At 49.9% G+C, this 21,929-nt stretch overlaps 1 protein-coding gene across 1 annotated transcript in view; it reads left to right on the plus strand.

The window, feature by feature from the left end:
• The window catches only part of SGIP1 (SH3GL interacting endocytic adaptor 1), a 56,845-nt gene that overhangs the window by 2,000 nt on the left and 32,916 nt on the right, over window positions 1–21,929 (plus strand). The window contains exons 2-4 of the mRNA XM_074596701.1: window positions 16,819–16,882; window positions 19,995–20,019; window positions 21,525–21,602. Of these exons, the coding sequence (XP_074452802.1) occupies window positions 16,819–16,882; window positions 19,995–20,019; window positions 21,525–21,602 (167 nt within the window). The remainder of the gene's footprint in view (window positions 1–16,818; window positions 16,883–19,994; window positions 20,020–21,524; window positions 21,603–21,929) is intronic.

The raw sequence follows: 21,929 nt of genomic DNA on the forward strand, positions 1-21,929 counted from the left end.
CCAGTCTGGCGTTTAAAAAAAAAAAAAAAAAAAAAAAATAATACCAGCCACAAAAAGTTTCCCCATTACCTGTGATATTAAACTCCCTAACGTGTTCCCCAACTAGCTAATGCGTACAGGAACCTGGAATGGAAGCGGGAAAATAGCATTAGGGGAAATAATTAGTGGTTTTGATTAATTTTTCAAACAGTTGGAAACTGGCTCTATGGGTGGAGTAGTGAAACTTTTGTGACCGATATCCTACTGGCACCTTGCAGAGATGCTTCGTTTTAATATGAGAACGCTTGCAAATGTGCCTAGCTTAATTTGATCTGAAACTTTTAAACCTGCACAAGATGCCTATAGCTCCCTGCAGTAAAACTGCTGAAGGGTTTTTATTAGTATTGTAATGACTTAAATCCCTCGTCTCGCCAAGAGGTTGGAGGCTGTGCTGGAAGCCCAGGGTGGAGCCCGGGGAGGAGCTGGGCTGTGGCTCCCCCGGGATGCAGAACACGGGGCCACCCGGCATCACCCACGGCCGGCGGGATGGACCTGGCTCTGTTGATGGTTTCGCATCATCTTCTGTGGAAACAGGAGAATTTGGCTCCTTGGGAATGATGGAGGATGTGCAATTTGCGCTAGTTTGTGCTGAACCCAGTATGGAATTTTCTCACGGTCGAAGGGGAGAAAAAGTGCACGATTTTCACTGTGTGCTTAAAAATCACAGTATCTTAAAAAAACTAACCGTGAACGCTCTCTCAAGAAACCAGTCCTCGCTGGGAGAGCTGAAGACGTGCCATACGGTGTCTCAACCACCAGCAGGGCATGGTCCTCTGGGGTGAGGTGGGCACAAGCGTTGCCGTTGATCACCGTCTGTGTTGGGGATGGTTTTGTCGCACGTGGCCTCCCTCGTGCAAGTGGAAATTAGGAGTTGGGGATGGGGGCTAAACCCCTCCCCCCAGCTTTGAAATGATAAAAATAACCTGCGGCAAAACTGTGTTGTATGTCAGCATTAGGTCCGGGACCCAAAGCGCTGCTGGAAAGGGCCCACCACATGCTGGAAAGGTCTCCGTGTGCGTGGCAGTAGATGTGAGAGGTATTTAGATGTTCCCTCTGATTGTAAAATAAGTCGCCAGCGCTCAGAAATGCGCTGGGCATGTCGTTAAGGTAAACATCCGTGCACAAGAACAAGTTTATCTGCTTTTGTTTCATCCATCTGTTGCATCTCCGATGTACTGAAGGTATTTTGTACGGCTTAATTAGGTTTTGAAATCGCTGCTGCAACGTGGCACGCGAGCCAGAAGCTCGGCGATGTTCGGGAAGATTAGACGACCGTTTGGCTGACGGGAGCAGCCGTGGCTACGTTAGAGAAGGTCGTTCCTTCTTCTGTGGGAGATGGTACCTGCGTTTTTTCCAGAGCCCAAACCAGATGTTTGATGGGGAGAAGCTTTCACAGAGTGGAAATTTCTCGTGCCTCGCTTCTCCAGGCTTTTTTGCACCTTTTTCTGGAGAGTTTGATCACTCTGGGAACTTCCATGGATGACTGGTTGCATCCGAAATGGCAAAAAAAGTCTTACTTCATCTTTTAGCAATGGTTGTCTCCAAGCCTCATGTTTTCATCGTGCTGAACAGGTAGTACTGGGACCAGAGGCATCTAATGGCACACAAAAAAGCTTTTTTTTCTTGGTTAGGCAAGAAAATCACCTTTATTATGTTTTAGGTGGTCTCGTTTCAGTAAAAGGTGTATCTCAATGTGCTTAAGTTGGCTGTGTGACTCGGCATGAAATGACCTGGTAGAAACATGTGGTTTTTAATTGAGAAAGCCAATAGCAGGTTTGAGGCAATTAACATAAATTCAGGCACGGATGGAAAAACCATCCCAGAAAATACGTGAGGACCATAACACCAAGCTAGGCCCCGGATTTTCCAATCTGTTGTTTGAGCTTGGGCTTGCAAAGAGGCTCAGGGCTTGGGCTTGCAGGAGCATCTCCGGCCACGTCCTGAGATGCAAGGGGGACTTTTTGAGACCTGCTGGAGCTGCTGCCTAACCAACAGGCCTGACACTGGTGGGGGAACTATTTTTTTGCACGAACACAAGAGAAGATAACGTTTGCCCCTTCTGTTGGGTGATGTTGTCCCTGAGCCAGCAGCTTGGCTCCCCGTGTAGCCCAGGGTGGGCGCAGGGCTGGGGACATTTCACCACTTCTTGACTTCAAAGACATACATAAAGCCTTTTTGGGGTGTGTTTGGAGTGTTGATGCTCCCCACGGGCACTGCCTGCGCGGGAAGACTGACCTTTGGAGCTGCTGAAGATGAAGCGTGTGAAAAATGGGGGTTTGGGGAGCGAAGCAAAGGGCAAGGAGCTCTTTAGCTCTCAGTTTTGTGGGTTCAAAAGCAGGGGATGTGGTTAGTGTGTCCAGTCCAGATCTGCTCTGGGGAGCATGAAATGGTCCCACGCTGCATCGTGGTGCTTCCAGTGACATCTCGTGCACTCCGGGTTGGAGCTGGGCTGGCAAAACTGGACCCAAAGAGCATCCCCCATCAATTTTGAATGAACTTGCTCAGCAGTCCCAAGGTCAGGCAGCTGAACAGGTTGCAGTAGCAACCTCTAGTCTATGGGGAGAGGGGAAAAAAAATTAAAAATCCCTTTTTGCATGTATCCAAACCCTTCCCGCTGAGCTGGTTTGGGTTTTCCCAGCTCTAGTCCACTGGCAGCGTGTCCCTCCATGCTAAGGGAGGGAAGGCATAAATGGCTCTAGCTCAAAACCAACAACCACCAAGGAAAAGGCCTTACCCAAACACTGGGAATTTGGGAAATGCTTTGGATTGGGGCTGGTGGCACTTGCCAGTTAAAACCCACATGGTGCCGAAGTGGTGGCGTTGAGGGTTCAAACGGAAATACAGGCGAGGCAGCAAAACCTGCCGTTTGCCTCCCGCATAAAATGGTCCATGGGATGTGGCGGCTGAAGCAAAACCCAAACAGGGTCTTTTTGGGGGGGTAGAAAGGATAGAAAATATGGCAAAACTCAACAGCTGCATGTGATGCAGGTCTGCAAAATGCCTCCTTGGACTACGTCTCAATTTAAAGCGAGCCCTTGGGCATCTCGAGTCCAGATGCAGCAATTTGCGTTTCTCTGCCAAGGCAGAAACTTTCAGCACGATTCGTTGGCCTTGTTGAAATTGTGAAGATGCTTTAGAAAAAAATTACAGGTTAAACCAGGTTTCTGTTCTTCTTGAACCTTCATCACAGGATCTTCAGCAGCTAAAGGCGGAAAAACGTGGTTGTGTGTGGAAATGCCCTTCCCTAAAAGCCGGTGTTGAGGCTGCGAAGCCGTGGGTGCCATGAAGTGTGATTTACCCAACACTTGTGCCTGGGATCCCGACCCACGGCTTGGATTTGAGAGGAAGAAAAGTGGAAAGGAGGGGCAGGGAAAGCAGAGCTCCTCCCCAAACGAGCAACACTAACTATTTGGACGTCCAAAATTTGGCCTAGTTGGTTGGAGAGCCTTTCAAAGCCACCAAAGATCCATCCGCCTTTGGGAAGCGGAGGGGGGTGCGGTGCTGGCTGCTTCCCCGCTCGGGTTGCGAGCAAACCTTACGCCCGGTAGCGTCCCCACTTTCTGTGCTGGTCCAAGATAGCCATTTTTTTGCTCGTTTTACTTCAAGACGACGGTATATTGGAGTGTCTACGGGTCCAGTAGGAAGGAGGTTCACGTGCAGCAGCACACAGTGCAGCCCTGTTTGCCTTGCCAGCCATTCAACAGCCTCCGCTCTTTATTTTTAATAGAAGTTCAGTTGCAGGCTGGTGTTTCTGGGGGCTTTTGAAGGCTTTTTGCTTTATCTGTGTGAACGCGAGAGGAGTGAGGCTTGCAGTGGTTACAGCTACCGTTTTTTTTTTTTTTTTTTTTTTTTTTTTTTGCACTTACAGCCTCGCAGAATGATTTATTATAATTTCCAGTTTGGTTTTTTGGTATTTTTAAAATTTCATAGATGCTCACGCGGCTGCCTGGGGTGTACGTACTTTCCTGGGAGCAGGAGGAATGGGATTTCGGGGCTGTCCTTCGGGAACAGGCACGGAGCTCCTACCCTGCCCTCCAGTGGGCTGCAGCACGAGAGGTGGGAAGGGGCAATTCCCTCCCACATCCCTATTTCCACTGGAATCGTGCTGACAGTGATAACGGTGCTTGAAACCAGAGAGGTACCAGGACTGGAAAAATCATACTTTGCATCTCGTATTATCTGGGAGCTGTTCCTTATGCATCCCAGCCTTGGAAAAGCACCTAAGGCTTTGGGAATTCTGTCTTTCCACTTTAGTTATGACTTTTTTTTGTGTTTGGGTTTTTTTCTTTTGGTTGGTTGGTTTGGTTTTTTGTGTTGGTTTCATGTTGGTTTTTTTGTTTTTTTTGTTTTTTTTAAGGAGAGTTATTGATTAAAAAAATATACCTCTTAAAATCCTCCACCTACATGTTGCAGGGAATTTCAAATGCCAACTTGAGATTAATGTCATCACGTGTGGGATGTGTGGAAATAATCCGGCGGGGAGGTTTGGGATAGGGTGAGGCGAGGAAGCTGGGAGGAGCAGGGATGCTGCGGGCTCCCGCGGGATTTCATACAGCCCCGCAAATATATGGGTTTTCTCCAGTCGGGTCTGTAGAAATCATTAAAGATGCACCTTGGTTATTAGAGGCAATAAATAATAAATGGGTACCAGGCTTTTCAGCGCAGGCACGCGTGTCGGTGGGCATGCGGTTATTTTGGGCTTTCCTTAAAATACCGCCCGGCGTCGCACCTGGGGCTGGGGGGTGCAGGGAGAGGGGTCGCATCCCCTGTCCCGCTCCTGTCGCAGGCACCATCGGCTTCAAGAACAAACTCGTGTCTAAAACATCAGCTCGGATGAGGATTTGTGGTGGATTATAACCAGAATGACGGAATGGTTTGGGTTGGAAGGGACCTTAAAGATTATCTTGTTCCAACTCCCTGCCCTGGGCAGGGACACCTCCCACTAGAAGCTCTTGTATCAGCTGAAAAAGAAAATAAACTTGGGTAGTATGAGGCAGTACGAAAAAAATCTGTATCAGAACCTTCCCTGAACCACCTCCCCATGAGCAGGGTCTGTGTGGTCCACGGATGGATGCAGACCCAGCTCTTGAGGGGCTGTTTTTTGGATTCACTACTGCTGGAAGCAGCAAAATTAAAAATAAAAATAGTTTTCCCCCAGTATTTTGCTGTCAGCAAAGAAATTAAAACTAGAGATGGGTGGATTCAGACTGGACGTTAGGAAGAAGCTCTTCACCATGAGGGCGGTGAGCGCCTGGCCCAGGTTGCCCAGAGAAGCTGTGGCTGCCCCATCCCTGGAGGGGTTCAAGGCCAGGTTGGACGGGGCTTGGAGCAACCTGGGCTGGTGGGAGGTGTCCCTGCCCAGGGCAGGGGGGTGCCACTGGGTGATCTTTAAGGTCCCTTCCAACCCTCACAACTCTACGATTCTATGAAATTGATAAATGCAATGCTGCTGAAAGCACTCCTGTAGCCACCTTGTTACTGGTGGGGTTTGCTTGGAGCTGGTGGCGTTGGTAAATACACCTGACAACGAGCTCATCTGGGGCGCTTTTAGGTCCCTCATAAGGTGCCCTTCCACGTGTCAAAGGAGGACTTAATTTTTAAGATGGTTTGTTGGAGTTTTGCAGGGGTTTGGCCTGGTTTTGGCGCTGGTGCAGAAGATGCAAAAGCAGCCTGTCCAAGTTATTAATAATGAGGTCATTTATCCTCACGTTTACCTGGCTCCTTTCACCTGGGGACCTCGAGCTCCTTCACGCCGCGTGGCTCCTCTGCGGGGAGACAGATGGGTGGAGGAAGCTCCGTCGGTTTTGCTAAATGCTGCCTGGAACTGAAGCCTTTCTTTGGGTCAGGTCTCCTGCTCTTTATTTTTAGTTACGCTATTGCCACGGTTAATCACTGCTTTAAAATTAAGGTATTCATTTGACAGCAGACCGTGGGAGGAACAGGATGGTTAGAGGAACTGGGAAAAAGTGTCTCGTCACCTTTTATTTTGGGCCTGAGTTTTCATCGTATGTAAATGTAAATATTGCAATTTTAGTTGGGTTGTTTTTTTGGTGTTTTTTTTGTTTTTTTGGATGACCAAATTGAGAGCAAGTGACGCTTTTCCCTGGCAGCTCGCCCGGAGTTGTACCTTGTCCCCAAGGAAGCGGCTCCCGGCTCCCGTGTCGTGCAGGTGACAAACCCACCCTTGCCAGAGGGCCGGGTGTCCTCTTCTCCCCTGGGGACATCAGGAGCTCCTGGAGGGTCACACAGGCGTTGGCTGCAGCGGGGTGGCCGTGATGGCTAAGTCACGGAAGGCTGTTTCTTGGTGTCATGCCCAGGCAAGGATTTTGGTGGGTTTTAATAAGTCCTTATATTCTGTGTACACAGTACGACTGTAAAATTGGTGTGGTATTTCATAGAATATTGTCAAAATAGTTGCTGGGAGTCTGTGGTGCATGTGGAGGTGATGGGTTTTAAGGAGATGCCCTTTGAAACAGGGCTGTGAGATGGGACCCGCTGTCGGCTGTGGCATCAGCCGAGGAGCAGGCGTAATAGGAAAGCCTTGCAAAGAAAAGGGGAAGTTTGCGGTGGGGTTTTTGGTTGTTTTTTTGGGGGGTGGAATACCAGCATGGGGGATATAACGTGCTTGGGTGTCCCCTGGATGCGCTGTGTCCCACCAGCGAGCCCAGTGCCCTCCTGCAGCTGCTTGGTGCCAGGGCTGGTGTCTGAGAGCGCCGTCGTCTCCCATTCCGAACAAACCAAAAAACCCCAAACCCCCTAAAAATAGAAATCTGAGTGTCTTTTGGGAGGGAGAGCCTGTCCTGGGCAACTTCTTAAATAGCACAGCAACCTTTAGAAATGCATCTGGTGTTTTTGTGCGTGTGCCAGCTGTGAATGAAAGCCACAACTGTACCCAGATTTAATTTACCGACAATATTGGCGGAGGCGTTTGTGTCCCACATCCCTCGGTTGCCGCACGCCTGGGGTCTCTGAAAGTTGGTATTAAAAAAAAAAAAAAAAAAAAAAAATCAAATCTCTGGGGAAAGCAGGCGGTGAATAATTCCTGCAGCTGCTTTACTGAGGTTGGGGAATAACCTATGAGCAACGATTTGCATCCTTCCGCTGTTAAATAGTCCTTAAATGCTCAGCTCCGTTGCAGAGGGGAAAAAGAACTGGAGTCTTGTGTGTTGTGACGTGCCCTGCTGATGCTGCCCTTTATTTTAAGGACAGTCTCGTCCCCGGGCTTTGCTTTGGGCTGGCTCTGAGCTGGGCGGCCCCATGGCATGGGAGGAGGGCTGGGCGCGCGCGTCCGCTGAGCATCCCTGCGATGAGACGGAAACGTTCGGGCTCCTGGCTGCACCCCCCTCCAGCCCTGCTCGTTGTTGTACCGGGCCTTGCCATGGGGACAGCCCGGACCTATGTTTGCATGGAATATAAATTTATATATATAATGTAAAATGTAAATGTATATGCAATATAATATAGGATAATGGATATGGGATAATAATATGGAATATAAATATAGGAGTATATTGGATATATTATATATAATAATATATAATTATATAGTAATAATATATTAAAATATATAGTGTGAATGTAGTAATAATATAACTTATAATAATATAAAATATATTAATATACACTTAAGATATAATTATATTAATATATGCTATAATAATATCGACATTATTAATACGATATATTAATACGATATATTAATACGATATATTAATACGATATATTAATACGATATATTAATACGATATATTAATACGATATATTAATACGATATATTAATACGATATATTAATACGATATATTAATACGATATATTAATACGATATATTAATACATTGTATTGCTATATAACATATATATATATATATATATATGGATTATAAATCTATTTGCACGGCTCAGGGTTTATTCCCGCATGCTGGGGCCGCAGTTAAGGGCTGGGGTCTCACCCCGCGCTGCGGGCGCAGGTTATCTGAGCTGCGTTGTGCCTGCAAAGCAAAGGGGCCACGCTGACGCCCAGACACTGGTTTAATCTCGGGTATATTTACATAAACCGGCGCGTCCTCCCTTGCCGTAACGAGTGCCATTCCCCAGCCCTTTGAACTCCGGGCTCTGACTGCTGCGATGAGTATTTGGGCAGTTTGCGAAGGGGGGGAAAAAAGGCACAGACCAAAGAGAAGGGGAAAGACGTGAAGGCCCCGGGAGCCCAAACCCCTCCGGGTACACGGGGATGGATGCTCGCTGCTGCAGGGCACGGGGGATGCAGCTCTAGGGCAAGCAGGACGTGTGTGTCAGCAGCCACAAACCCAGAGGTGGACCCTTGGCCACAGGGCTTTCTCGAAGTTATTCTTCATGTCTAGTAGCTGGAATAGGATCCGTATTTTTAGAAAGGTGCCAAATGCTAATTCAAAACCTCCTTAGGCAGAGTTCACCTCAACCTGTTCAGAGACTTAATTACCCTCATGGTTGAAAACGTGACTGTATTTCTGAATCAGCTGCAGGGTCTTCTAGATCCCTTCATCACCACGTTTCCATTCCTTGAGCGGGTGCTTGGACCCCGGCGCAGCCTCTTCCGACGTGGTTTTGGTGCTGTGCTGAACAGGCGAAGCTCCCGCAGGTGCCCATCTCCTGCTCCTCCAGCCTTTCAGCCGCCCTGGTTGCTCTCCCATCGGCCGTGTGCCAGCTCTGGGGTCCCCCCAGAAGCGTTGGGTGCTGGGCTTGGGCACAGCAGCTGGGCAGGACCGAGCCCAGGTGTGATGCCACCTCTCTGCTCCTCTTTGCCATGTCCCTGCTTGAAGGTGGGGCTTGTTTTTACCGCAAAACTCTTGATCTCCTCAGTGGTGACCAAGAGCACCACCACTGGACCCCTCCAGTGGAAGGTGGCGTGCACCACGTCTCCGAACAGCACTATTTACATGGGTCAACAGCCTGGGGCCTGGAGCCAGGAGTGACCACTCCTACTGTAGGAGAAAATGACCCCAGAGCAGTAACTTGTGATGTTTTATTCTATTCAGACTTATTCGCCATCTATGTAGGCTCTCAAACACCAGTAGTCCTTCAATGTCTTCCAACTGAAATTTCTGATAAGGAGCAAATTTCTCCTTAACAACAACAACAACAAACACACAAAAAAAAACCCCAAACCCCACAACAAAAACCAAATCCGCAACTGTTGTTGCTCACTTTTGTTTTCAAGTATCTCCTTTCCAAAGCCACAGGCGAGAAGCCAACAGTGTTCTGCTCCTGCAGAGAGCAACAGAAGTGGCGGTGTGGCCGCCATCCCTTTTTCCCCATTTTTTTTTTCTTCATTTTCTGATAGGGAGAAACTGTTGTAAGCATGTGAAGATTGTGATATGTGTCTGTGTGACTTTGCTAGCCAGATAATTTTTTTTTTTTTCAATAGCTGTAAGTGTAACAGGGTAGAGTAAATTCACGTACGTAAGGACCTTTAGTGCCTGGCTAGCTTGCTATCAAAGATGGCTTTGTTAGCCCCCCGTGGCGAAGTGAAATGTAGTGGTTTAGCGGCAGTTTGCACTGGAAACAATGGGTTTACTGGGATGAAATGTTAAGTACAGCGAGATCACAGGGCCGCCGGGCAGAGCTGGATGTGCATACAGCACTGCGCCCTGTCAGAAGGGACGTCAGCTGCTTGTTTTAAAAATCCCTTTTTATGTATTTTGAGGTAGCAAAGCAAGTAAGCTCCTGCAGGTGACTCCCCCGGGCTTTTTGAAGGGGTTTTCCAGCAAATTTTCAGAAAAACAAATTTCCTGTCTGGTTAAAACGTAGACTTTGCTTGTGTGGGGAGAGTACTACGTCTGGCCCTTACCCTGGGGAGCAGCTGGTTCCTGGACACCCACCACTCAGATATCAATCACCATTATCATCATCAAAATTTTTCAGTTCTAGGTAAACCTTATCATTTGAAACCAAGGCTTGTTGACGGGTCAAATGTGCTTCCCCCTGGGGATTTGTGTTCTTGCTGGTCCCTTGGCCCCATCTCCAAGGGTCCCGTTGTGGTCCCTTGGCCAAGGGCAGGGTGGTGGTTTCCATTGGTGGACCTTGAGACAAAAACTACCGAACCTGGTGCTACTAAAGCACAGGGGCTGTTCCTGCGCCCTGAGCCGCTGCCATGGCACCGTCCTCCTTCATGGGGGCTTTGTCCAGGTGTGAATGTGCGGTGGTTGTAGTTGATTTGATGCAAAATACTCTCATCTGGCCTCGGGATGCCAGAGGTGTAGATGTGTCACTTAGGGACATGGTTTAGTGGTGGACTTGGCAGTGTTAGGTTTGCGGTTGGACTCAATGATCTTAAAGGTCTTTTCCAACCGAAGTGATTCTATGATTCTCTTTGGAAAGGCGTTCTGCATTATTTCTTTTTTTTTTTTTTGATACCGGAGGAGCTGAGCTGTAAGAAATGCCCTTTTTTTTTGGTTAGATTGGTAGGAGTGACCTCATTGCGTGTTTCCTGGGAGTTATGGTCCTGGAGGGCGTCCCTGTATGGGACGTCTTGGCTGGTGGAGCAAAGTGCTTGAGGGGAATGGTCCCAGCAGACCCCCAGGAGAGGCTGGGGGGAACGGTGAACCCCGGCGCTTGCTGGGACAGGGAGCTTGCAGGGTGTTGTCAGAAAGTGTAAAATAGGGTAATGTAGCCCTGCTGGGGAAAAGGAAACCCCGAGAATTGGGGTGGGGGGGAGTGAACAACCGGTCAACTTGAAATAGAGCGAAGTTTTAATATTATTTCCTCGAGGGGATAAGAAGGGTCATTTATTGACTGAGAAGACAGACATTTGGCAAAAAGACCTGGCATGCATTATTTATGTCACTTTGCACAGAGGATGGGAGGCTAATGCCAGAAATAAATACCCTCGAAATGGGGGGGAAAATAGAGGGAAACGGCAGCGGAGCAAACGCACAGCTATTTGCAGAGCCTGGCGAAGCCCACAGGCTGGGGGCTGGCGCGAGGCTGGGAAATACAGGTGCTGCTGGTTAAAAGAGTGAATCCTCACTAAAACTCGCTCTGCAGAGGCAGCTGAGATGCAGCACTTTAAATTAGGAAAGGAACCAGGTAAGGGTGGAGGCAACGGTACGTTATTAATTGCCTGTCGTGACCTTCAGTGGTGATGGGATCATGGCCGGAGCCTGCAGGGACACCACGGCAGGTGGCGGGGAGCAGCAGAAGACCTTGTCTCGTGAAGGACTCAGCTTGTCACCCCTGGCCATGCTCTGCGGGGCCAGGTGGCTGCAGAAGGAGTCCCTCGGGCTGCCGACACGAAGGGTACCATGGCTGCCCGACCGCCGCTCGCTGATGGCCCATCCTCTCTTCTCCGGAGCAACGGTTGCAATTAGACTTGTAAATGAAGGCGGTTAAAATATTAATGGCTCTATCGAGGCTCAGTTCCTCGCCGCCTTGTTAAGCCTGCTGAAAGGCTGGTAACGAGCTTTAGTGCAAAGGTTGGTTTAGGTAAAGCATTTTTAATGTTATGAAGTTGTATGCTAATTTAATTACATATGAGGTGGGCAAAGCCAAAAATATCATGGACTGGAACAGCGCAGTTACCGAGACTTGACTTTGCTGCTACCTTGGCCGTGGTGGTTGGGAACGCTGGGTTTTTGCAATGGACCGAACATGCCCATTTTCATGTAAAATATTGTTATTGTTGCAGCAGCTGGGCCCAAAAGTCAAACCAGGAGAAGCTTCTGGGCTGACCTGCAGAGAGGGTTTGGGATGCTGCCGTTCGGGTTATTTAGCTGGGGCTTGATGTGGTTACACCCTCGCTTCTTAAACTTTAATTTACCATTTGACTTTCGCCTCTGGATACGACTCGGAGAATTCAGTAGTTTTGTCTCGCCTTTGGTTTTGTTTTGCGGAGCAAAGGGAGGATTATTATTTCTTTGGTAAAGCCAGCCAACACCAAACGCAAAGTCCTTTGGCTACGAAACAGCAGCAGGTTTCTACGTCTTTGGCTCCAGCAAAGTAATTCAAAGCGCACGGGTTTGTGTGCAGCGGGGAAAGCAGGGCGCTCAAATCAGCCTTAAGCTACGTGCAAAAAAATCCACACAACTGAAACAAAGAAAAAACAAACCGATTAGCGATTATTTCTTATTTCCCCCTTATTTCTCCCCTTTCTTCCTTCTCCCTGCAGGTACTTTGGTCTTGAGTCTCTGGCATGGCAGTAGATAATGTTTATCTTCGTGCACAGACTGAGTAGAACTAATTTCAATCATATTTTTTCCTTTCTTTAGTCATCACAAAAGAGAGCTTAAGACCAAAATTTCTCTCACTGATGTCTCTCCTATGTGGGAGGTGTGTTGCTTTCACGAGGCCCGTCCTTCCAAGCGAGCAGCTCTTCCTCCAAGGACCCCCCCCTCGGTATTTGGGGGTCCAGGAGCAGGAGCTGCTCCCACCATCTGGGGACAGAGGGTGAAGGATGGGGGTTGGGAGAACAGGGTTATCCCTCTTCTAGAGGCGTTAAGTTTTCAGTGTAGAATATAAGATGTTGGTAGTTTTTTAAGAATAGGGTTCAGAAAGCTCCATAGTGTTAAATACTCATTCACGTTTCTCAGATGCCAATTCTTAAGTGTACTAGGAAAAAGGGATAATAGTAAATAAGAGGTGAATAATGCCCCCCGGTTCAGAGCATTGTTTGTGTTTGCAATGGGATCCCTGGCGCACAACGGTTGGTTCAGCCTTGGCTTGTGGCTACTCTGAGTCTTTGAGTAAGAAGCCTTTTGGCCTGAGGAGTAATTGCGGCACGTGAAGTTGTCGTACCTCGGAGGGGCCGGTGCCTTTCCCCGTGTCTGGCCTCTGCGGACAAGGCTGGTTTTGAGGCCGCTGACGTGGTTTCAGGCATTCTTGCTGCTGTGGAGGTAAGAGCACGTGAATGACTCCGGCTCGTTGTGCATGTGGCTCGTTGAGGAAAACCTGCCGAAGGAGAGAGCAGAAATGTCAAATACACCGTCCGCGGAGTTTTGAGTCTAACCTGGAAGGATGTCCCGCCGGTCCTTGGGCGGGACGCGCGAGTGCAGTGTTCAGTGCTGCCATCGCTGGTGTTTTCTCCAGCTCATGCCTGGCGTGGTGGGGGCTCTTACTGGGGTCACTGTGCCCCTTCAAAGAGCATAGACTAAACCACTGCTGAGGGTAACATATGGCCTTTCCTGCTTGGAGACCAGGGGCGCCCACCTCTGCTTTAGCCACGTAATAACTGTGCAGAACAAAATCAGCCACTAATCTTCAAAACAGCGGCGAGCAGTGCAGTAGCTGTTGGTGGGAAGGCAGATTTCATGCCTTCCCTTCTTCTCCGATGCTATGAAACCAGCAGCAAAGCTCGAGCTTTGTCCGGACCTTTGTCCGACTCAAAGTGTGGTTTTAGGCTGAGATTAAAATGGAGACGTGCTGGGCTGGCTGACGAGGTGGGTCTTCCCTTGTAGTCTGAATGTGACAAAAGAGACAGGGCTTTGGGAATGTAGGTAGGGACTTGTGTAACTGTTAATGGTCCATATTTGAGAGCATTTATGTTCCTCCTATGAGTAAGGTAGGAAGTCCCTGGGGTGAATGTGTGGGGAGAGGGCTAGGATGGCGATAGCTGCAGGGATTTAAATCCTTCCCCCTGATGCTGCCATTAGCTGGGTACCTACTGGCACTTACAGTGGCCTGGGACCTTGTTCCTGGTTTTTTGACACCTCTGGCAGCCCTGCAGCTGATGGATGGAATTTCTGTGTCTGAAGGCCATGCATCAGAGGAGACGTGTTCCCAACGTGCCCTGTACGACCTATGCAGCGAGGTGGGGTACCTTGGGGCTTTAGGAAATCCTTGCCAGGCCCCGCAGCAAGCAGGCGACCAGCCCCAGCCAGAGACCTGCAAGGGGACAGGTCCGGAGGGGCGAGGAGAAGCTGGGTGTCTTGCCCAGGTGCCCCTGGAAGTGCTGGGTGGAGAGTGGGGACAGCTGAAGGAGGGGGCTGTGTCACTGCCATCACAGGGCCATGCGGCTCTCCAGGTCTTCCCCCCGGAGAGTGGTTTGGATCCGGCACCCAGTGCTCCTTGATGGGGAAAGGTGGGATTTGGTCTCCGTGTTAGCCACTGCTTTAGAGAGCGTCACCCAAGTGGTGGTTTCATCTCCTCCCTGCTCTGAGCCATCCCTTGATGCCCCATATGGATATGCTCTATTTTCTTCTTTCGTGCCTGTCTTTCTGCCACCTCACTGATCCTTCTCTGCTTTCTCTCCCACCTACTCTCTCACCTTTTCTCTTCCAGCAGTAAGTCTGCCTTGTCCTGTTAGGTTCCCTTGAATCCATAGTGTTTCCATGTAGCATTCCCTCTGTAGACGAGGTCGTCTTATTATTTTATAAGGATGACTCTTGCCAGGACTGGTTTTAATGGCACTTCAGGTTCTAAAACCAACTGAAATGAGACTTGAGGACCAGAAAGTGTAGCTCCCTTCCATGCACAACCCTCAGCTCTGCCCCTGCACCATCAAACGAGGTATTTTTCACAGCCCTCTGGGCTGGGCTTGACCATGTCAAGGGAGACGTGAGTTTCTCTGAGCTGCAGAGCTGTCCTGGAAAATCACCACGTTGTCCCCCACCAAACCATGGACCTCTCTGGTGTCACTGTCAGGGGACCAGCACCCCAGCACGGGTGGTGGGTTTCAGCAGGGGACCTGCTCCCACTGGCTCTTGACAACCATCTCCAAAGAAGGCTTTCATTTCTATTCTGCCTTTCCTAAGTATCCCTCTTTCCCCTCCACCATGACCATTTTAAGCAGATGGTGGGCCTATTATATAACTGAGCAGAAGGCTTCATTGCAGAATTTAGCCAAATTGGGTGCTGCTTCAGATAAGACTAAACAACAACTCATTTCTGGGGTTTTTGGCCCTCCCCGTTCTACTCTGAGTTTGGAGGATGAAGTTATTCTAAGGGGTGTGATCAATGGAAATCTTCCCCAGTTATTAATAACTTGCTGGAGCCTTGAAGAAATTGTGGGAAAGCTGAAAGGCAAGACGTAGTAAAAACAAAGCTGGCCACGCAAGGTTTGGGGGATGAACCCATGGGGTTCAGCATTGCTCCCTGCTGCTTCTGCTGCCCTTAGCAGCTGGGTGCATATGGATCCCATAGGCTGGGGGTCTGTGGGATCCCATAAGGAATTCCTTCATCCCTGACCATGTATTGCTTGCTCTGGGCAGAGGAGGGAAGTGCACTGGGCGTGATTTTTTTTTTTTTCCACGAGCAGTACCTTTTTTTTCTCATTTCACGGAGGAAATGGCCAACCCAAAGCTCCATGAGCAACACCAAGGAGACCTGCTGGAGCCTCTCCTGGTCCCGCGCTGGCTGCTTTGGTCCTAGTGTTGGCCCAAAACCCACCCAACCATGAGGTATCAAGAGCCTGAAGCACCCCTTGTATTTTGATAATATTTAAATCCCATGTTTTTTTGATGTGCTGCAGAAACCTAGCATTTCTAGTGCTTGTTGCCTGTTTCAGTCAATGCCCAGAAAATTAGGATGTTCCTGGGAAAATGGAAAATAATTTCAGTTGAAGGGCATGTTCAAATCAGGAGGCAGACCAAAGAAACCCAGTTTTCCCCAGAAAGCATCCATTGAATGAATGTGCCAGGGCACAGAGCTCCTGGGAGGAGTGCTTCCGTGTTCTTGGGGTGTCCAGAGCTGATTTCAGGGGAACTACAGGAGACTTGGCTCTTTCAGCACATCACTTGAGGTAGAAGCTTGATGGTTTTCATTGAATCCTAAACTGTATTTTTCAAGAAAGCAGGTTTTAGCCCAAGCATAGCTTTGGGCTTCAGGTATAGTGTGTGTTGCTTGAGCTGTATCCCAGACTCACGGCACGTCATGTTTGTGTGACTGCCTACCAAGGCAAAACCCCACAGGAGCTCCAAAAGAAGCCAGAAATAGCAGTTCTAGACTCAAGGTCAGTGGTATATATTAGCTTCCGTGGCCACCAGGACCTCTAAATTATGCTGTGACTGAAGTTAATTGCTACGGTGCCATGGGCAGCGATAGCACGACAAGGGTGTCCGGCAGCTTGCAGCCGCAGCCAGGTCTCAGCGGTCGGGCTGGACGGCCACCGCCAGCGGAGGATCATCTGCATGAAAACCAGCCAGCCAAGTGAAATGGGGTTTAAAATGCTCCAAAATCCCTTCCTTGGTGTGCCTGCTGCAAGTGGTTATTGAAAAAACCCTCTCCTGGATAGCCCTTAGGCTGGAAAAGAGGAAGAAACTCGCAGAAACCCGCTCTCCTCCATCTGTTTTAGAAGTGGTGTGGTGGTGGCCACTGCCCTGGTGGGGTTTGTGGCTTGTGGGGCTCCCTGGGCTTCCCAACCGGCTCCAGCATCGTGGGTACCAGGCATGGTTTTCAGTGCTGTGCAGATCGAGAATCGGTGCAAAAGATAACCAACTTCATGGTTTAAACTGGGTTTTTTTGTTTTTTTTTTTACACCCAAGAGGGGTTTCCCCACCGTGCGTTAGTGCCTACCTGGAGCACGGCAAAGGAGCGTATAATTAAGACAGTAAGCTTAGAAATATTAACTGTGAAACATGTAGTCACACATGCTGAGATCAAGTTAATGAGTGTTAAGTGAACAAATAAAAGGCATAAGCAAATGTACACACTACCTGCAAAGTCCTGCTGGTAGTTTCTTGGGTTTGGGTTTTTTTTTTTAACCTTATTTATGAACTACAGCTGACGTAAGGGAATAAGGAACCTCTTGGAGGACTTCTTTGAAGCATAATATTAATATTGCATTCTTACTAATATTCCTTCTGTCCACAGGATTGAAAAAACGTACAAGGAAGGCCTTTGGTATACGCAAGAAAGAAAAGGATACTGATTCCACGTAAGTCAATGAGACATAACCCGCATTAATATATAATGATGCTGGGGAGAAGTTGATGCCGGTGTGCCAGGACAGGAAGGAAGTCGGTGCATGGCAGGCATTTGTCATCCTTGGATCAAATCTTGTAATAACAGATATGTTTAAGCTGTTTCCCCTTGTACAGCCAGTGGCCAACAAATAAGGTATTTTCTTGGTGGCTCTGCAGAGATAATAAAGCCGGTTGTCCACGTGTTTGCAATTTACGGTGACAGTTAGCGGTGATCAGAAGAAAATTACTCCTCTGAGAGTTTCAGCAGATTAATCTCTGCCCAAACTACTGATTTGCCCGTCTGCTGAGATCTTTTTAGATGCAAATGCAATTTAAATGGATGCCTGTGCAGGCAGCGAGGCCGGCCGTGGAGCGAAGGGCTGCGCGGTTGGAGCAGGCTCGGGACGGGGAAGGACGCACGGGGCTGGTGGAGCCCGCGCTCCTTTGGCTTTGCTGCGAGAGATGCTTTTGCTTCCTGGGAAAACATCTGGTGGGGGTTTCCCCCCGCATCTGGCAGGGGTTCTCGACACGTGTGGCAGGGGATGCCGTGCACGGGTGCAGAACCACTGGCAGGGCGCTGAGCCCAGCCCAGGGAGGGCTCTCGGCTGCCACTGACGCGGTTTTGGGGTAGATGTCCCAAAACAACGTGGCAAAGGAGCCTGTGCACCCCGTGTGCCGGGGACGGAGCCGGGGAAAGGCAGCGGGGAGCCCCGCTCCCGCACCTACGGCATCCTCCAGGTGCTCAGTGTCTGGCACAGCAGAAACCCTATGGGCTTTTTCTTTTCTTTAAATTGTTTTCCCGAGCTGTTTCACATCTCAGCGGTGGTGGGTGAGGTTTCCCGTGCGACGGGGCAGCCGCTGCAGGTCTGGCCACAATCCCGGGGCCACAGCGAGCCCAGCTGGACTGGCCCCTGCAGGGGTTTGCCTGCTGCAAAAGGGAGCCCAAAAATCCAGGGGGATGTGGAGCGTATCCCAAAAGGGCTGTATGGCACTGAGCTGTTGCCCTGCTGGCAGAGGGGGGCTTGTCACCAGGAATGGTGACCAGCCAGGCAGGCTGCGGGACAGCCAGGAGCTCCTGCTCCAGCCTTGTATGGTTTCGTTTATAATTTATCAGAAGGATGGGGGGGAAACGGGCTGCTTTGCATCTTCTGCTCATGGAAAATCAATGGAAATCATGGAAAATCAGGTCTAAGGCCTGCCTTTAGCCAGCACCGTGATTCCCACGTGTGCTTGCAGCAGCTTGCTCTTCCTAAAGGCTGGGGAAGCCGGTGGCACATGGAGATAACGAATCCTGGGCCGTTTGTGATGGTAACAAGCTCACGGAAAGGCCACTGTGGGGGAGATGCTGCAATTAGCAAGCAGCAGTGATTAGCGCGTCGCAGGGTTGCATCGCGGTCATTGCCCTGAATGGCTTTGAGCATTCTCCAAATCCCCCGTCAGCAGCCGGCGCGGGGCTGCGGGAGCGGTGAGGGGTGGTGGGCTCAGACAGACCCTCTGGTCACCCCCTGCCATGGCTGGGCCACCACAGCCCCTCGTCTGGGTGGTGGGAACCGTGAAGTGGGACCTTCAGGGCTGCTGCTGGGGAGACGTGGGGTGCGTTGGGACTGCAGCACGGTGGCAAAGGACCTGCCACCCCCTCCCTCCATTGGCCGAGGGTCTCCACAGCTTTTTCTGGTTGGACTTTGGGGAGATGAGTGGGAGGTGACACTCCCTGTGTGTAGGGGAAATTCTGCCCCTCTGCCCCGGGGAGACCCCCCTGCAGCGCTGCCTCCAGCCCTGGGGCACCAACAGCAGAAGGACACGGAGCTGTTGGAGCGGGGCCAGAGGAGGCCCCGGAGATGCTGGGAGGGCTGGAGCCCCTCTGCTGGGAGGACAGGCTGAGAGAGCTGGGGGGGTTCAGCCTGGAGAAGAGAAGGCTCCGGGGGGACCTTCCAGCCCCTGCCAGGCCCTAAAGGGGCTCCAGGAAAGCTGGGGAGGGACTCTGGAGCAGGGAGGGGAGCCATGGGACGAGGGGGAAGGGTTTTACACTGCAAGAGGGGAGACTGAGATGAGATGTGAGGCAGAAATTGTTGGCTGTGAGGGCGGTGAGCCCCTGGCCCAGGTTGCCCAGAGAAGCTGTGGCTGCCCCATCCCTGGAGGGGTTCAAGGCCAGGTTGGCCGGGGCTTGGAGCAACCTGGGCTGGTGGGAGGTGTCCCTGCCCAGGGCAGGGGGTGCCACTGGGTGGCCTTTAAGGTCCCTTCCAGCCCAAACCATGCTGTGATTCTATGAAATATGGAAGCAGAGGGGATCTTTGCTACTTCCAAAAAAAATTCGGAGACATTTGTGCGAAGAGATTAAGCACAAGATAAGAGAGATGGGAGGCAGACGCGTATGAATTAGTGAAGTTCAAAGATGTTATTCTCTGTTAAACCAGAGCTGGATGGGCAGCAGCTCCCTGCAGGCTTTTGATGATGCCCTGAGTCAGACGTTAATTTGTGGCAAATCCCTGGCAACGCATAAAACTCGGGAGCGTGTGGGAGGTGGAGGAGCCCGTCTGTTTTTCATAAACATATCTGTCTTTTCATTAAATAACTTAGGATCCTTAGACAGGGTTTAAATACTGCTGAGCCGGCCATGCCACTTGCTGTGACCAAGGTCGCAATCCCATAAGTGGCTGGGGATTAGGATCCCTGAGGTGTCTCATCAATTCTCAAATCCATTCGAAAGAGAAGTGACTGTGCTTCTGGCAGAAGAAAAAAAAAATAATCTCTAAACGCAATTTTCATTGTCTTCTGCAAGACGATGCACACCCGGGGCAGGGCTGTGGCCGTGGGATGGATGCAAGGAAGAGACAGGAAAGTGTGATCTTCAGCAGGAACATTTTATTTATTCATAAAACTTGGCATCTGGTAGCACAAGATCACTGGCACCAGGACCCTTGTGTGGGTTTCACAAGGAGCGCGGGGCAGGTAATTCAGATTTGCTGACAATTTCACAGTTAAACCTGTTGCTGCTGTGGCTTCGTTAAGAAAACCATTTCCACGGTTAATCGGGCAGCAGTAAGATGTCTGGGAGCTAACGCAGCTGCCTTTCTTTCTTTGCAGAGGGTCGCCAGACAGGGACGGCATCGTAAGTATTGCACGGACCCCGGTCCCGCTTCTCTCTCCCGCCGCGGCCCCTGAAATGCAAATTCCTCCATCCGCCACCATCGGCACTTTGTGATCCATCTCTTCCTTTCTGGTTAATATAGAAAATAAACTCCGGTAAGAAGCTATCTGTTCGAAATAAGGGCATATTCCAGGCTTTCTACCAAGTTAACAGAAAGAAAATACCAATGCAGAAAGGCCTGACGAGCGCCGTGGGCAGAGGGACCGGGTGTCCTGCTAAAACCCCGGCTCCGCATCCTCGTTTCTGCTCCCGCTAATTGGCTTGGGCCAGATTTGCTGTGCCATGACTTCAGGGGAAAATTGCCGGAACAGCTGTTTCCCATACTTATCTTTATTTTCTATGTTAAACCGAAAATAAGGAGGTTACTTGTTTTTGAATTATTGCTGCTTTTGTTTGTGGCGTCAAGTAGAAACGCCCCCGCTAGACCTGGGCAGTAGAGGGACCACGTCTCCTTCAGCTGTTTAATTCCAATTTTGCCAATAAGCATGTTGGGTTCAGACTGGGACTGTGCTGGTCGTTATTTCTTGAGCAAATTCAGGCGTTCCAAGCTCCCCTTAAAATAAAAACGGAGACCCTCGGGAGGCTCGGCAGGGAGAGCGGTGCTGGGGTGTCTTTTACAAAGCCATACAAAAGCCGGGGTGCCAAATTCTCCTTTAGAGAGATCTAAAGAGCGATCTTTAGAGAGATCTAAACTGTTTTGTGTGGTTTTGGGGGTTTTTTTTTTGTTTTTTTTTTCCCCTCTGCATCTGACCCAAGATCCTTGGCTTTGGGCTCGCCCTGCGTTCGTAAGCCACTCGTTAAGAAATAGCAATTAAAAAAAAGAGCCTGCAGCTCAGGTAGCGCTTGAACCAAGGCTCTATTCAGCAGTAATAAATAAATAAAATGCGAGGAGCAGCCCAGGGCCGTTCCCTCCACCGGCAGAAGTGCTGTGGGCAGCCTTTCCTTGCCCAGCGTGGGTGCAGGGACCTTGGGTGCCCTCCCAATTGGGCTCCTCTTCCTGGTTTTTCCGGGTGGCTTGCTGTCTGAGCTGGGTGCAGGGCAGGACGGGGTCTCCAGTGCTCCAGCGAGCTGAAGGATGCAGGAATACGATTTTTTTTTTGGGGGGGGGGCAGGTATAACGAAGCCACTGAATGTGTTGGAGGCAGGGGAACCGGGGGCTGGAGACATTTAGTCTAACTCTTCCTCCTGCAAGACGTTCTCACCGTGACGTTTGCAGCAGGAGGTGAGACGGGGAACCCTCTGACTGCTGAATAGAGCCCCGTTACCTGCCCCCGGTAAAAACCACGCTTACTCCTAATGGAGCCGCAGCTGAGCCCTCCTTTTCTTCTAAAACCGTGCAGTGTGTTTGCTAGTTCCTTGTGACTTATTTTTTTGTGTTTTTTTTTTTTTAAAAAAAAAAAAAAAAAGAAAATCCAAATCCACCCAATACTTTAACCCTTTTTCTGCCAAACCCCAATCCCTTCCAGCCGCCCAGCCCTCATCCCAATGAGCCACTTTGCAATAGCAAACCCGAGAGTGCGCGTGAAGGAGGAAAAAAAAACGCGGTAAGGAAAACAGAGCTCGGTTGACAGCTACGAAAGGGTTGTTTGAAACCAGCGAGTAATTTTTGGCTTGAAATCCAGAATATAGGAAAACACCACTTAGGTGGGGTCAGGTGGCTGTATGTGAGTTGAATAGAAATGGGCTTGAATACCGATGGACTGGGGGAAAAGCAGAAGTCCCACATAACTGCAGCCGGAGTCTGGTTTTTTCACCCTTCTGACGAGGGTGCTCAGTCCTTGGGCAGCATCATGAGGACCATTGGGTGAAACCATCCAGTAGTGAGACACTGGCCCAGTGAAGCTGTGGCTGCCCCATCCCTGGAGGGGTTC

Source organism: Larus michahellis, chromosome 8 (genome assembly GCF_964199755.1).
Source record: "Larus michahellis chromosome 8, bLarMic1.1, whole genome shotgun sequence".
Lineage (NCBI taxonomy): Eukaryota > Metazoa > Chordata > Aves > Charadriiformes > Laridae > Larus > Larus michahellis.